At 46.1% G+C, this 13,745-nt stretch overlaps 1 protein-coding gene and 1 long non-coding RNA gene across 4 annotated transcripts; one reads left to right on the top strand and one right to left on the bottom strand.

Moving 5' to 3' along the window:
• Positions 1-336: 336 nt before the first annotated feature.
• LOC135995427 (uncharacterized) lies at positions 337-11,653 on the top strand. Its single transcript, XR_010607105.1, has 4 exons — positions 337-5,824; positions 6,400-6,988; positions 8,300-10,003; positions 10,429-11,653. It is a non-coding gene; the product is annotated as an uncharacterized LOC135995427 (long non-coding RNA).
• ANAPC7 (anaphase promoting complex subunit 7) lies at positions 6,694-13,187 on the bottom strand. Of its 3 annotated transcripts, none has more exons than XM_065646722.1 (11): positions 12,992-13,187; positions 12,009-12,195; positions 11,510-11,629; positions 10,797-10,908; positions 10,395-10,548; positions 10,146-10,288; positions 9,793-9,910; positions 9,165-9,361; positions 8,432-8,656; positions 7,848-7,998; positions 6,694-6,979 (listed from the first exon to the last, which is right to left on the bottom strand). In XM_065646722.1, the coding sequence occupies exons 1-11, from the start codon at positions 13,090-13,092 to the stop codon at positions 6,790-6,792; spliced, it is 1,698 nt and encodes a 565-aa protein (XP_065502794.1). In that variant the 5' UTR covers positions 13,093-13,187; the 3' UTR covers positions 6,694-6,789. The 3 variants fall into 3 exon arrangements, with proteins under 3 accessions (XP_065502794.1, XP_065502795.1, XP_065502796.1); XM_065646723.1 differs by having other exon boundaries at positions 11,510-11,646; positions 12,107-12,195; XM_065646724.1 differs by having other exon boundaries at positions 12,107-12,195; positions 12,992-13,080.
• Between the last annotated feature and the right edge of the window lie 558 nt (positions 13,188-13,745).

The following is a 13,745-nucleotide window of genomic DNA, read 5'->3' as shown; positions in this document are numbered from 1 at the left end:
AAACCCATCAACTACGTTTTGTTTGGAGCTGAGGGAAGGGGAGTGTCTCTGCAGCATCAGCCAACTCCAGCGATGTGTTTTAAATTCCAGGTCGTGCCTCTTCACCTCCAGCCTGTGACACCGGCACGCTGCTCGCAAACAGCGATATCCAAATGAGGTGACACATCTGAGACCCTTCAAACACAATAGTGTGAGGTTTAAAAATACGAGGGTTGAATTCCATGGTGGGGCTGAGCTGCAGACAGTGGAGATGCGCTAGGAGATGGGGCTGAGCTGCTCGTGGCCGCTTCCTACTATGGTAGTGTTGTGAGCTCTGCTCTAACCCCCGGGCCGGGACTGGCAGAGCCCAGCTCAGGGCTCAGCTGTTATCTCCAGCTCTTCCCACTGTTGTATTTTTAGCCCGTCCAGCACACGCCAGCACCACTGTCACCAGCAAACCCTCCAGCTGGCCCACTCTGCACACCCATTAGTGCTTTACACAGACACCTGAGCTGGATGGTTAAAGTCATTTGTTCAGAACAGTAGAAGAACCTGCCCCAATTAGCACCTCCAGCCTTGCTTTAATTAGGCAGCAAGGGAAGGAAAAACTCAGCTCACTTCTTTCTCAGCAGAAGGCAGCTCAAGTCCAGTTCCCCAGACCCCCACCCTGGTGTGTTGTACCTGCACCTCTGTGGGAAAGTTACTCCAGCTGCCCAGCTGCTCCTTTTTTCTCAACTTGCAGAAGTTCTTGTTGCAGCACCGGTTTCAAATGTAAAGAAATGACAATACGAAGCAGTCACTCAGAAAACAGCTCTCGCTCCCAGCCTGTGCCGCTGTCACAACGAGTCACATTCCATGGATGGTTTCAGCATTTCTGTATTCATACAGCGCGTCACTGGAGAGCAAGTGGAGATCAAATTCGTAACTTATTTTTAAACATCTTTTAAAATTATGATCTGCAAGATTAACTGATAACTAGTCAGCCAAATGAACTGCAAGCAGCACTCTGGAGTACAGCCCTGTGAAGAAAACGTGATGCTCAGTGGGTTGCTCGGTACTCGAGTGCAAGAGTGTGTGGTAAGAGATGCAGAGATAAACAGCTTCATCAGCCCCCTCCTCCTCCTCACTGCAAACCCCTCAAGCGTCGCATGGATGAACCCACTGACAGCCGCAGAGGAAGGAAACAGCTCCCCATAGCTCAAGTTATTAGGGATTATAGACACATTACAGCAAACCCTAATTACAGAGGGCAGAAATAGCCCTGTTTTTACACTGAGATGAGTCTGTGTGATTAGAACCCACATCCACCCTCAGGAGGGTGGGCGAGAGACAAGAAAAGCCTGTGGGGAAGGAGACGGCAAATTTGCTTTGCAGCTCAGCCGGGAAAAGAGCCCCAGGAAAAGTCATGGACCGTAGAAGACAGAGCAGCAATCCACCCTCTGCAGAGCCCGGAGCACCTGGAGAGGTCTCAAATCTTTCATCCCAACAATTTAACCATGTGGAAGCGCAGAGAAGCCTTTGGACATCGGTTTCGCAGGCTCCAGCTATTTGCCTTATCAGGTCAAGTCGCTGCCCTGTGCTTCAATAGAGACAGTGGGAACTGAATCTATAAGAATTATCACCTTGTAACTGAATCTATAAGAATTATCATCTTGTAACTGAATTTGTAAGAATTATCCTCTTCCCCCTCCTGGAGCGGCTGGCGGGGAACGTGCAGAGTGATGGGAACACCCAGACATTCCCGAGTGAATTAGCGCTTTGGGGCAGCGCCAGCTCGCCCATAATCCAGCCACAGGATTTTGCTGACATCGCCATCGTTAAGAGGTAAAATGTACCAGTCTGGCTCCTCGGGCAGGGCAAAGGAAAGGACTTTGAGGCCAATTTTTCACATGCAGGTTCAGGAGCCCTCAGGAGCTTTCAGCGCGCACAGTGTGAGCTGCTCTTCACGTGTCCCTCAGCCCAAAGGGACCATCCCTGGCCCCCAGACCGACTCTGAACAGCCATCAGCCTCCAAGAGCCGCTTGGTGTGTCCCGTTCAGCCTCTGAGGCAGAGAAGCTGCCATAATTAACCAAAATCAAGTCCAGAAACACCACCACAAGCCCCAAATCCGACAAGCCCAGGCTGTTACGAACCCCCTGCTATTTATGCAAGTGGCAGTCAATTTTTCCTACCGAGGCAGGCAGGGAACGCGGCTTCGCTGCTGGGGGGAGATAACATCAGCGGCTAAAAACAATCGAGCTGCACCCAGCTCATGCCTTCGTAACCGAGTCACGCAGCTCAGTGCACCGTGATTGCAAAAGCCCCAGCGTTCTGATCTCGCACCCGGGCAGGAAGCCCCGGGCACATGTCGGGACTTAGGAGAAGTTTCTCCTGTCACTGCCCTTCGCCGTCACTTCAGCACTAACACTGACCTTTGCTTTAGGTGCGAGCCTGACCCACGCCAGGCAAACCATGGGCAGGAAAGCTCCCACCGCCCCTTAAATCAGCAAATGTCTGTCCTTTCCTTTCCTGGAAGAACAACCTCACTGCCCACAGTTGGGCTGACGTGGGGGCTGCATCCCAACAACAGTTCCTGGTGGAGCTCTTCGGCTTTCCAGGGATTCCTGCTGAATATTCATCACCTCGCCGTGCTGGGAACAGCAACCCCAGTCGGGTTTGGCGGTGCCCGCCTCGCTGTGGCCGCAGTTCACCTTTGGCTATAAGTTATGGGTACCGAATCCTGTACCGTTATAAAATCTAAGCCGCTGGTTTGTGGGCGCTGTCAGCTTCTCAGGACATCCCGCCGAGGGGCTTGACACCTTCAGTGAGCTGACAGCACAGAACCCAGGGCCCAGCCACCCCCCGCACCCACAAACCAGCCGTCAGGTGCTGGAAATTTCAGCCTCAACCAGAGAAAAGGGACCCAGCGCGGGCTGATTCCCAAACCCCACGCTGCTCCTGCTCGCAGCTCCCAAACCTCTCGTAGATCAGAAAGAGAACCTGAAGGGAATTGCTATAGCATCGACTCAATCTCCGCTCCGTCAGACGGGGCACGCAAACCACAGGTGGCCCGTCAGAAAACCAAGGCCAAGTTTCCAAAGCACCCAGAACCTGCTTTAACAAGTCCTCTGCCACCCAGCGTTACAGAACCTCCCCGAGCAGCAACACCGACGCTTCTACCAGATTCTGCAGTAAAACGGCAAAAAGCTGTACGTGACGTGCCCAAAAGAGCCTGGAGAACGACTGTGGGCGCTGCACGGCTCCAGACGGACATCAGCTCGTGGAACCAACCCGGAGAACGGCCCCTGCTGCCAGCGGGGAACCAGGTGCTCGTTCCCTTGGTCTGGGTTGAAGGGCAGAGCGAATAAAGGTGTTGAAGTGAAATTCAAGCACCTAAAAATCGAAATCCTGCACTCCTTTCTCAAGTTGACGCTGACCCTGGAGCACACAAACTTCCCAGGGTGCTTCTCTCTCCTAGGAAATTGCTCTAACTCCTGAAATCGCTTTTCTGCATCTACTCAGAGCTGCAATGGTAGGACCAGCTCAGCATCTAGCTCTTCCCTACACCTTAATCAGGTTCCATGTGCTCATTAGGGAAGTCTCTGCCTAAAGCAGAAGGGCTTTTATCCAACAGATGTACTTTGAAAGACAAACAACATCCAGCCTTTCGCCAAATGGAGCAGCTGCCGCTCTGATCTTAAAGCCTAATGGGATTAAGAGCTCCCCTCTCCAGCTGCACGGCGGACGATCCTCAGGCTCAAACCGAGTCCTTTCGATGGAGAAACGACAGCAAAATCAACTGCGATGTACTTGAGTTTTGCTGGGTACTGCATAAAGTTGCATCAATTTACTGACGGGCAGTACTGAATACACATTAGCTGGACTATGCTACTTTAAGCCCTGCCTAAGGCTATTTACTTTGAAATCAGGTTTATACTGAGTTTAAGCCCACCTAAGGCCACTAAATTTAAGACCACTGGAGACTGCACTGATTTAGATCTGGTTTTTCAAGAGATATCTGGTTATGGTATGTGTAACTTGAAATTACGATGGTAGACGTGGCCTTTGAGATTTCCTTAGAGCCGAGGTGTAAGTGAGGAAATAGGGTTTGCTGAACAAGAAATACTCCCGGCTTCTGCCCTAGATGCACCAGTTTCCACATCACTGAGCTCCTGAAAAGCAAGGAGGGAAGAATCACCACACAAAACCAGGCCTAATGAGGAAGATCGTTATTGAAAGGGGGTTGGGAAAGTCTTAGTTAATTAAAAAATCTCTATAACCAGCAGTAGCAGAAAAGGAAAAGGCACCTCGGACAGAAAATGCTGACATTGGCCAGCAGTCCTCAGTTCCTTCTGTTATCTCTGCTTCACAACTCTTGGATTCCCCAGATCTGCAAATCAGAATCAGAAATGCAGCCGAGATGTCGGGTGTTATCTGAAGTGCGCAAATCGCTTGCTGCTAAACTCTGGGATATTAAGTCTTCCAGCCCTTACCCAAGTCTTCATGAGGTTTGAAGAAATTCTGTCCCTTTGCATCGCTTCTGTGTCATTCCTATTGCAAAGTAGGAGAGAATTAAAACTTAACTAATGACATCTGTGACTCAAATTCGAGGATTTCGAATTCAACATGGGCAATTTCCCCACACAATGGGATGGAAATGGATTTTTTCTCCTCGCCTGCGAGCCGCTCCACTTTGGGGAGCTTCCACCGAGGGTCCGAAACAGCCTGAACTCCAGCTTTTTGCTTTACGATCTTTTCTTCTAGGGAGCTCGGCACGTGATCGAGGGAATGAGGTCAGCCGCTCATTAGCGGCTAATTGTGACATTCCCTGAACTAGAATCCCAGTAACTCAATTTGAGAGCACAAGATCTCTGCAAAACCAGAGATCACATTCTAAAATTAGAGCGCTAATGAAGCCTCATTAATAGGCAAGAAGAATCCCTGTAGAATTCTGGAGCTCGTGCTAAATACATCTGTCTGTACAATCTCAAACGCACTCGACACGGACGGCACCTCACCCACTGTACGGCTATGAGCAAGGACGACACACGAGTTATATCCCATCGGGTACTTACAGAGGTTTTATTTGCAGGATCTGACTGAATTGTCACTTTCAATATGGAGCCAGGTTCTCAGCAAAACAAAGCGGTGAGGACACAACTGTTCTACAGCTCTCCTAAGTTGATCGGAGGCGTCCCGGGGCCGGTTTGCTAAAGCCACACGTAAGCATGCTGACGTTTTCTTTACAACACGCTCATTGTGGAGCAGTTTCCCCTCGGTGCTAAAAGGAATGATTATCAGATGATCTACAAACGCACGACCGGACGGTTTGAGTGAAACTGTTCTCCGGTTTCCTGTGCTGTGTAAATGTTTCAGTGATTTCCATCTGCCATTAACGACCTATTTAAAGCAATTATTAGAATAGCTGAGCAGCTCACGAAATATACATCATGTACCTCATCTATTTCTCTCATCAAAATGAAACGTGTCCTTTCTTCCGTTTAATACCATCAAGAACCCCGGTCTTCCATCCATGGCAGGTTCGAATACAACCAGAAAGGTGATGGAGCCGCCGGCTTTCAGATGCAGAACACAAGCCGATCAATGCCCGAGTGTGAGGAGAAAACAATTTTTTTTAAAGATGCTTTGAATTTGCTTGTACATTTGTATTTCTTTCCTTCTTTTATGAAAGACATGCAATGAGCTGAAATCTGCAAAAACAATTGTGGTTTAGCCATGGTTTACTACCAGATTTAAGTTACGGTTGGACTTGATGATCTCAGGGGCCTCTCCCGACCAAAACGATTCTATGATTCTATGTTTATTGCTATTATCTTCCAGACGTATTGAGATTAAAAGCCTTTGGTAAGTACTCCAGCTTTCTTCCAACATGATTTATAGCACTTAACATTGTACGGCTCTGTTTAATGAATGGGGCTCCCCTAAAACACCCTGAAAGCAAAGTAAATGTAAGGCAGATAAACTTATTAAAAAAAAAAAAAAAGTAAGATAGATACACATATTTTAAAAACATTCTAAAAAGTACAGCAAAAATAAGCAAGCATTTTGATGTATGTCCAGTGGCTAAAAACCTTCGTAGCCGCAGATACCCTTTTGAATCAGCTTTCCAACCCAAAATGATACGAAAAAAATGCAATAATGCAACGATGGCCCCAGCTCCAGAACAGCAGGATTGAGGGGGCGGAGCCACGGCGGGGTGGGCGGAGCTCCGCGGGGGGGCGTGGCTACGAGGTGGCAGGCACTGTCGGGGGCGTGGCCACTCTCGGGGGGCGTGGCCACAGCCCGGGCCGGGCGGGGCCACGGGCAGCCACAGCCCAAGCTTTTCTGGCAGACCCTGAAGTCGTTGGTTTTCGATGAAAACTCGACTCCAACCTGGGCCACTCTGCACCGTTTCACCCACTTCCTCCCTTTACCCCCAGAGACTATCATGTTCCCATTGATACTGAGCACATGGCAAGAGAAATAAAGCCCAAAAAATAACTTATAGGAAGCTGGACCACATCAAGAGAATCATGGTGGCAGCAGGAGTAAGAACAGTCGGTAAAAGGCTTTAGTCAGAGGATTTCAGGAGAAATATCATCCACAACAGGAACACTCATGCACTGCAAGGCCTTGGGCCAGACCATGTTCTTCCCTCTCTTCTCTCATTGCTCAGCTGCACCCTTGCCCTTGGTTTCAAAATCTATTTACAAAAAAGAACACCAACAAAGACCTTTGTTACTGCAAAAATCGTAAGTTTATGTTCTCCAAAGAAGAGCGGCCCCAGTGGTGTGTTCAAATGTCCACACAAGCGGCCGGAGGAGCGGCTGTCACTGCATGCCGAACCACTGCTCCTGGTCTGCCCACTGCGCCGCTTCGCTGTCGCTGCCTTCCAGGTCCCCCTCCTCCCCGCTGCCCTCCATGTCATCCACGTCCTCTTCCTGGGTTGCATCTGTGGGACTTTCCTCTTTTTCCATCTTCTGCATTCCTTCGAGCGACTTCTGATCATTTGGATCCAAACTGAGCAAAGTAAGAAAAAGAAAGCATTGTCTTAAACCTTTTTTTTTTTCCCTTATATTAGTGACATTGTCGTAAAACACACACACACAACCACCAAAGAAAACCAAACACCAAACCAACGACAACCAAAACCCCCTCATCTTGTTGTCTGCACTTGCTGTTTAACATCATCAAGAAGTTCAGTTTAGTAGATCACGCGACTTCACTTCAGGCTGACTCTAACACTGAGTATTAAACCTTTATAGAAAACAATTTTGATCCCCAAGAATGTACTTAACTAAACATCACACTCTTCCAGGCAACTCTAATTCTAGAGTGACATGAAAGTAGTACAAATTTAAATGACTATGACTAAATATATTGTATGCAAGCAAAAACCAGCTAATCCATTTAAGCTACATAAGCTTATGGTAGACATAATGTGCTAGATTTAAGGTAAATTTAACTTGTTAAAATGAAAACATGGTAACACCCCAAAATAACGTTCACGTTATGTTAAATTGAATCACACTATTAAAATTTACTTAATAGCTCATTTTTATAGAGCACCTTTAGTCTAAAGGAATGGATCTTAATGTGCTTGACTATATAATAACTAGAAATAAATCCATGCCTTAATCCTTTCATTAGTCGAGGAATCGCACGCCTAATGACATGCTCAGCATTAGTGCAGACCCTAAATTTTGCGCTTCTCAGTCCAAAGCCTTATGACCAAGTAATTCACTAACAGGACAGGGTTTGTTTTAAGGGGGAAAAAAAAATGTAAAGCTACTTCTGCTGTACATCCTAATCAATTAGAGGCTCAACTTTAGTCAAGTTGGTGATTGTTTATTTTAACTACACTGCAGTTGTGGAGCCTTTGCTTTACCTCAGGGCGATGCTGTACTGGTCCATGGCTTCCTGGTACTCATTGACAGCCACCAGAAAGTCTCCCAGGATGCGGTGCAGAACGCAGTCGCTCTGATTAGCCAGCGCATTCCTCAGCAAAGCAATTCCATCCTCATACTTCTGTTCTCTACCTGTTTATATGCAAAGCTACAGTTTTAGTTAATACTTTACATAAGTCTATTAAAAGTCACAGCGTACACAAAGAGCCATCATGACGCAAGACTATTTCTTCCTTCAGAACTGCCAGTGTGGGGGACAGTAGCACGATACTTTTTGCATGATTAACTCTAAGCAATGGGTTTTTATTGCAATAACTGCTACGCTCAGGATTACATATCCTTTGAAGCCAAAACATTTTGTTTGCAATTGTTTTAAGTGCTGGTGTAATATCCACTGCTAGATGGAATTAATTCCTGTGATTTTTTCCTTCAGGATAGAACTGATAAATCCCTGGGCTGTAACATCGCTGTAACATTCTTCACATCGATGAGGCTGCAGAACACTCTTCCATGTAAAACATTACACTTTAAATAAGTCAACATGGGGAAAAAAAAAGGAACTTACTAAGAAGTTCTGCTTTCTTCACCACAGCTTTAATGTAATCAGGTCTTTGCATTAGTGCTTTGTCCAATAACGTTTTTGCTTTTTCCTGCGTGACTGGTTCTTCGAGACAGACTGTTGCTAACAGAGTGAGTGTCTGTGCATTTGCTCCCAGAGTTTTATACACGTTATTTGCCATCACCATGGCTTCACGGATACTGTTGGATGCCAGGTAACATTCGATGAGACCTGATGATATAAAAAAAGAAAACATTTCAGTTCTTGAGTGAGCACTACAGACACTCAACCCCTCCTCAGTCATTTGCACTTTGCAGTGCCCAGTCTCCAAACAGTTGACACTCTAATAGCAAATACAAATTGCAAAATATGTCAAAGAAACTTGCAGATAGGGAAACTTGGACACAAATATTAAAATGGCACAGGGTTCTACCCAGAACCTAAGAAAAAGGCAGGAGGTGCACAACCATCTCCCAGGACCAACATCTGACAAAAGACTAAGTTGTGACAGGTTACAGGTTTCTCCGGTAATTGCAAGTAAAGCCAAAACTATTAAAACAAACATAAACCTGCATTACAGTATTTCTAAGTCCATGCTTTTCACATTAGCAGGGAATCCACAGCACCGCGCCCACCACATAGCACAAGATATGGAACTGGAGGAGCCAAGAAAAATCAGATTAGCACTCTCCATTTTGAATAAATGAAAAAGTAAAAAACAAACCAAAATTTCACTCACCTTCATAGCAATCCAGCCTGCAAGGCGCAAGACGAATTGCTTCACGAAAATGTATAATTGCTTCCTGGACTCGGCCCATATTCCTGAGGGCAGCTCCTTTCAGCAGGAGAGCTTGGACACTGTTACTATTCAGCTGGATAGCTTTGGCTCCTAAATATAAGGCACGAGAGTATCGTTTACTGTAGAAACTATGACACCTATGGAAAGACAAGAGGGATTGTAAACGTACTGCCTGTGCACACTCATCGAGGTTTAACAGCAGAAGGAAGAGAAGAAGAAGAAAAAAAAGAAATGACAGGGAACTGTTGAACTTCTTGAATTTGAAGTTATGAATACATATTCAGGGAAAAAAACTTTTTCGGGAGTTTAAAAAAAAAAGCAGTGTGAATGCTAACTGTTACAGCTATTTCATATATCATTGTTATTGCACAGGGATGGTAACTCTAGTAGGTTTAAACACACAGGAAACAACCAAAAGAGGTATTTTTGGATAGCTAATTTAAGTTACCCCAAGAACGGGATAAGATGGAAAAACACCTTCTGAACAAAAAAGCTGAATCCACTGTATCAACTGTAATCCACCACATGCAGAAAGAACTGAGGTAAGAAAGGAAAGAAAACAACTTACCCAGATACCACCCAGGGTTCCGCATGTTGGTCAGAAATATTGAAGAGACGGCAGCCCAAGTTCTCCACATCCTCTAGTCGACCTTCACGTGCCAATAAATAACCATATACATCCATTCCTAACGTGAAATGTGCAAAGATCAGTCATCAAGAAATGGCAAAGTCGTTCACAACGGGAAAAACCAAAACCACAAAAACCTACTTTAAACTGTGTAAGTACCAGTAACTGTTCAAGATACACAGCTTCTGAACATGAATTCTGAACTGAAAGGCAGGTACAATACACAATATTCCACTCTAATGTCACTCCTCAGATCATTATACCGAGTAAACTTTCTTTTAGGATTTACTGACCTTTTATTAGGTAAGGATCCAGCATTTGTGCTTGTTCAAATTTTAGAATGGAGTTTTTATTATCTCCAGCTCTGAAATACAGGTCTGCTAAGCTCCCCAGCAAGTCTACGTTATCCCTCAGCAATGACTTTTTCTCTAAAGAGCTTTAAGAGAAAAAAATCCCTGTTATTTGTATAACGCCACTTTAAATAGAATGATATATAAATGTTAATATATTATTTGATTACACCATCCTCTTTGAATTCTTACCAAATGGTATTTATTGCTCTTGTGTTATCTCCAGTATGCACAAAAGCGTACGCCTTGATCCACATGGAAAGCCAGTCCAAGTTGGGAATACTCTGAATTATGTTGATGGTCATAGAGGCCACTTCTGCACCTTTCACCGACAGCGAGAGCAAACCTATTCAGAATGGTAAACACATCCAGTTCAGCCACCATAAACTGTTTTTAATGCAAATTAATTGTCTGAAGACCAGAAACTCCATTCCTTGACGAGCATAAACAAGCAGCTTGTTACAGTGCTTTTTATAATTTGCATAATGTAGCTGTTACATATTACGTGCAAGTAAAAGACAGTTACCTACTCCCGCACATAATTCAAATTGTAATACTGTTTAATACTGGAACACTTAGTGTGCAGACACCTACCTAGTATGGCATCAAGCGCTAACGGGCACTGCCTCAGCACTTCTTTGTAGCTTGTTACAGATGAGCGTTCTTGACCCGCCTTCTTGTACAGATTTGCCAACATCATATTGATCTACAAGCGACAGAAATGTTGGGGGAGTCAAGCGTGAGAAAGGAGAAAGCCTCACTGGGAAAAGTTACAACTTTGTCTTCAAGCATGCCTGCCTCCTATTCTGGGCACAGACAAAATCACCTGCCCTTCTTCTGAGAACACTGTGATGTATCACATAGTATAAAATCAAAACTGTTACTTCTTTCTGAGCCCAAAGATAAAATTTACATTCTTTTGTATTTACATAGTACATCTTGAAATCTCAGTGCTGTGCATATACAAAGTCAAAAGATGGGCAAGTGGTTATATACGATGCCAAGAAGGACCAGTATATCCCTTAGACAACCTTCTTTCAGTTGACCTCTCCACAGCAATGGAATTCTTGGAGAGAATCAGCTTTGGAAGGCAGAGAAAGTTTCCACTCAGCTTCTGAATGCAGTCATGATTGATGAAAAAAGAGAAATTATTTGAGCTCTACACAAAACAAGCAGCTGGTTTCTGCTACAATACCTTATACAATGTCATTATACTTCCAGGCTACATTCTCTTTTGACCAGACACTGGCCTGTAGATTCAAGATGTGCTGACCAAGGACTTGAGACGGAAGCCTGCCAGAACTCACCTTTGGGGTCCTCTGTCTGGAAGGAATCCCATCAAGAATAGCAATGGCATCTTTATCTTGCTTCAGCATTGTGTAACATTCAGCCATTTTATATTTCACTTCAATTTCAGATGGTAAACACTGCAATAAAATACAAACTTTAAAGTACAATGTTGTTTTAGTCAAGTAAAAAAAATGGATAATGTTTCTCATTAAATGCCTACACTATGTTGAATAAATCTAGTGCAACAAAGTTAACAAAGCAAACTACTGCCAGCTCATATTGCTCCTGTCTTCAAGCAAAGAGCATGAACTACACATACAAAAAAATCCCATGTTTGAGACTATATTAAGTTCTTAATTAGAAAATGCACTGGTATTTTCAAAATAAATTAGCCTGAAAAGTCAGGCTTATTGGACATGATAAATCCACAATCTAAGGCTATAATACTGAGTCAGCAATATTAATTGTAAGGGGGAACGTGATCATGTTATGCAGCACGAGTCAATTTTTAAATACCTGGCTTTGGGGAGTTGAGGCAGCATTCCCAGTAGAAGGTCTTACTTTTGAAGTTTTACTTAATGCTTTTTTCTGCTGCAAGGCCATTGTATACTTACTGACAGCATTTCTATATTCTTTATCATGGAAGAGAGAGTCTGCATGATACACAAGGAGCTGGTATTTCTGAGATGGTGAAAACAGTTCCCTAAAAGAAATGTAAATACAAACGCTGAGATCAGCTAACTGCAGAACATCGAAAATCTCACAGCTCTAAAGTGTAGCTTTGGTTTGTCTGGCTTCAACTTCCAAGTGCTGCTTCTCTACTACATTGGGAGGACCCCTGGGTAGCAGGTACCAGCACCTGACAAAGGGATTATCTCACCGATTTCTTTTATCTGCATACAAACAAATGCAATATCCACTCCCAACACCTCTTCAGTAACAACAGCTTCTGTTCAGCTGCTTGGCCACTGCTACCAAATCAGAGCTGCCTCCATCCTCCCCGTAACAAACCACATGTTGTCAACACCTATTAACGCACATTTTGTTTGAATGGACTCGAGCTTACAAGGTAATCCAGCTCCTTGTACAGCTATGCTGGTCTTAATCCACATTCCTACATTTTACAACCCCCCTTCCTAACACTGCCAGTGTGTTTGCAGAAGTGTTAAGAGTCAGGGTATCAGAATAGGATTCTGGCTTCAATTAGTACCTCAAAACCCATCCAAGGAAGAGCTGTGACCCGCACAGAGCATCCTTGCAAGGAGAAAATCACCCCAGCTCTACCAGGCCGCTCACGCCGAACCCCTCGGTGCTGACCGAGCTTCACCCCCCGGGCCGGGACCGGCGGCCGGGACCCGCATGGCACAGCCCGGCAGCAGGGGCAGCTACACCGGCGGGCCTGGCTCCTTCCCTGTCCGCAAGACACCCCCCGGCAGCCTGCGAGCTCCGCCTGGCGAGTTCCCCCCTCAGCCCTGTCAGCCCCCGGGGCGGCCACTCACGGGTTATTGCCGCTCATCGTGAGGAGCAGCCCGCTGAGGAGCCGCACGTTGGAGTGGAGCCCGGCGGCCGCCATCTCCCGTACGTGCTCCACCACGCTCATGCTGGTGGCGGGGAGGCGCGGGGCGGGAGGGACGGGCGGCGAACGGGGAGCGAACGGCGCCGCCGGCCGCCGCCACTCCGAAATGGCGCCACCGGGGGGGCCTCGCACGCCGCCGCCTGCAGGCGTCCGCCACACTGCCTCCATGGCGGGCGCGCGGCCCGACAGGCGCGCGGGAGGGCAGCCCGAGGGGGGTGCGCGCCGCGCGAGGTCCCCGGCAGCTTCGCGCCTGCGCAGTGACGGGCGGCGGCCGCCTCAGCCGTTCGGGGGACTGTTTTCTTTGACATGGGGTTTGAGGAATCATTTTTTCGGCTCTGTGTCGTTTTATGGAAGAGACGTACCCTCTGTGTCTGCACATCTCTTGAGTCTGGCCCTTTTTCTCCTGAGACCATTATCTGCTGGTTGTGGCAGCTAAACCTGACAGAAGTATCGGGGACAACGAAGCTCCTGCCTATAAAAATAGGTAACTGAGGTGAAAGACCCTTCAAAACCTACATTTCGTCTGGGCCACAGCCAGGGGAAAATGCCTCATAAGGCTTAGACTGAGAGTTGAACCATAACCTTTTTTTTTTTTCTCTGCTCTTTATTACAAAAAGAATGCAGAATACACATTACTATGAATGAATTCAGTAGGAGCTTTCAGTTTGAACGCGCCA

This window comes from Caloenas nicobarica, chromosome 16 (genome assembly GCF_036013445.1).
Source record: "Caloenas nicobarica isolate bCalNic1 chromosome 16, bCalNic1.hap1, whole genome shotgun sequence".
Taxonomy (NCBI): Eukaryota; Metazoa; Chordata; class Aves; order Columbiformes; family Columbidae; genus Caloenas; species Caloenas nicobarica.
Note: the sequence above shows the minus strand (reverse complement) of the source record. Positions and strands in the feature narration are given on the sequence as shown.

Bases quoted from the DNA above. Each gene is read 5' to 3' on its own strand.
- ANAPC7 (XM_065646722.1), bottom strand. From the start codon at position 13,092: ATGAGCGTGGTGGAGCACGTACGGGAGATGGCGGCCGCCGGGCTCCAC. The intron at 11,630-12,008 runs GTATTTAAAAAT...ATTTTATTGCAG, and splicing joins CCTCAACTCCCCAAAGCCAG to TGTTTACCATCTGAAATTGA. The intron at 10,289-10,394 runs GTAAGAATTCAA...TTTCTCTTAAAG, and splicing joins AGAGCAATAAATACCATTTG to CTCTTTAGAGAAAAAGTCAT.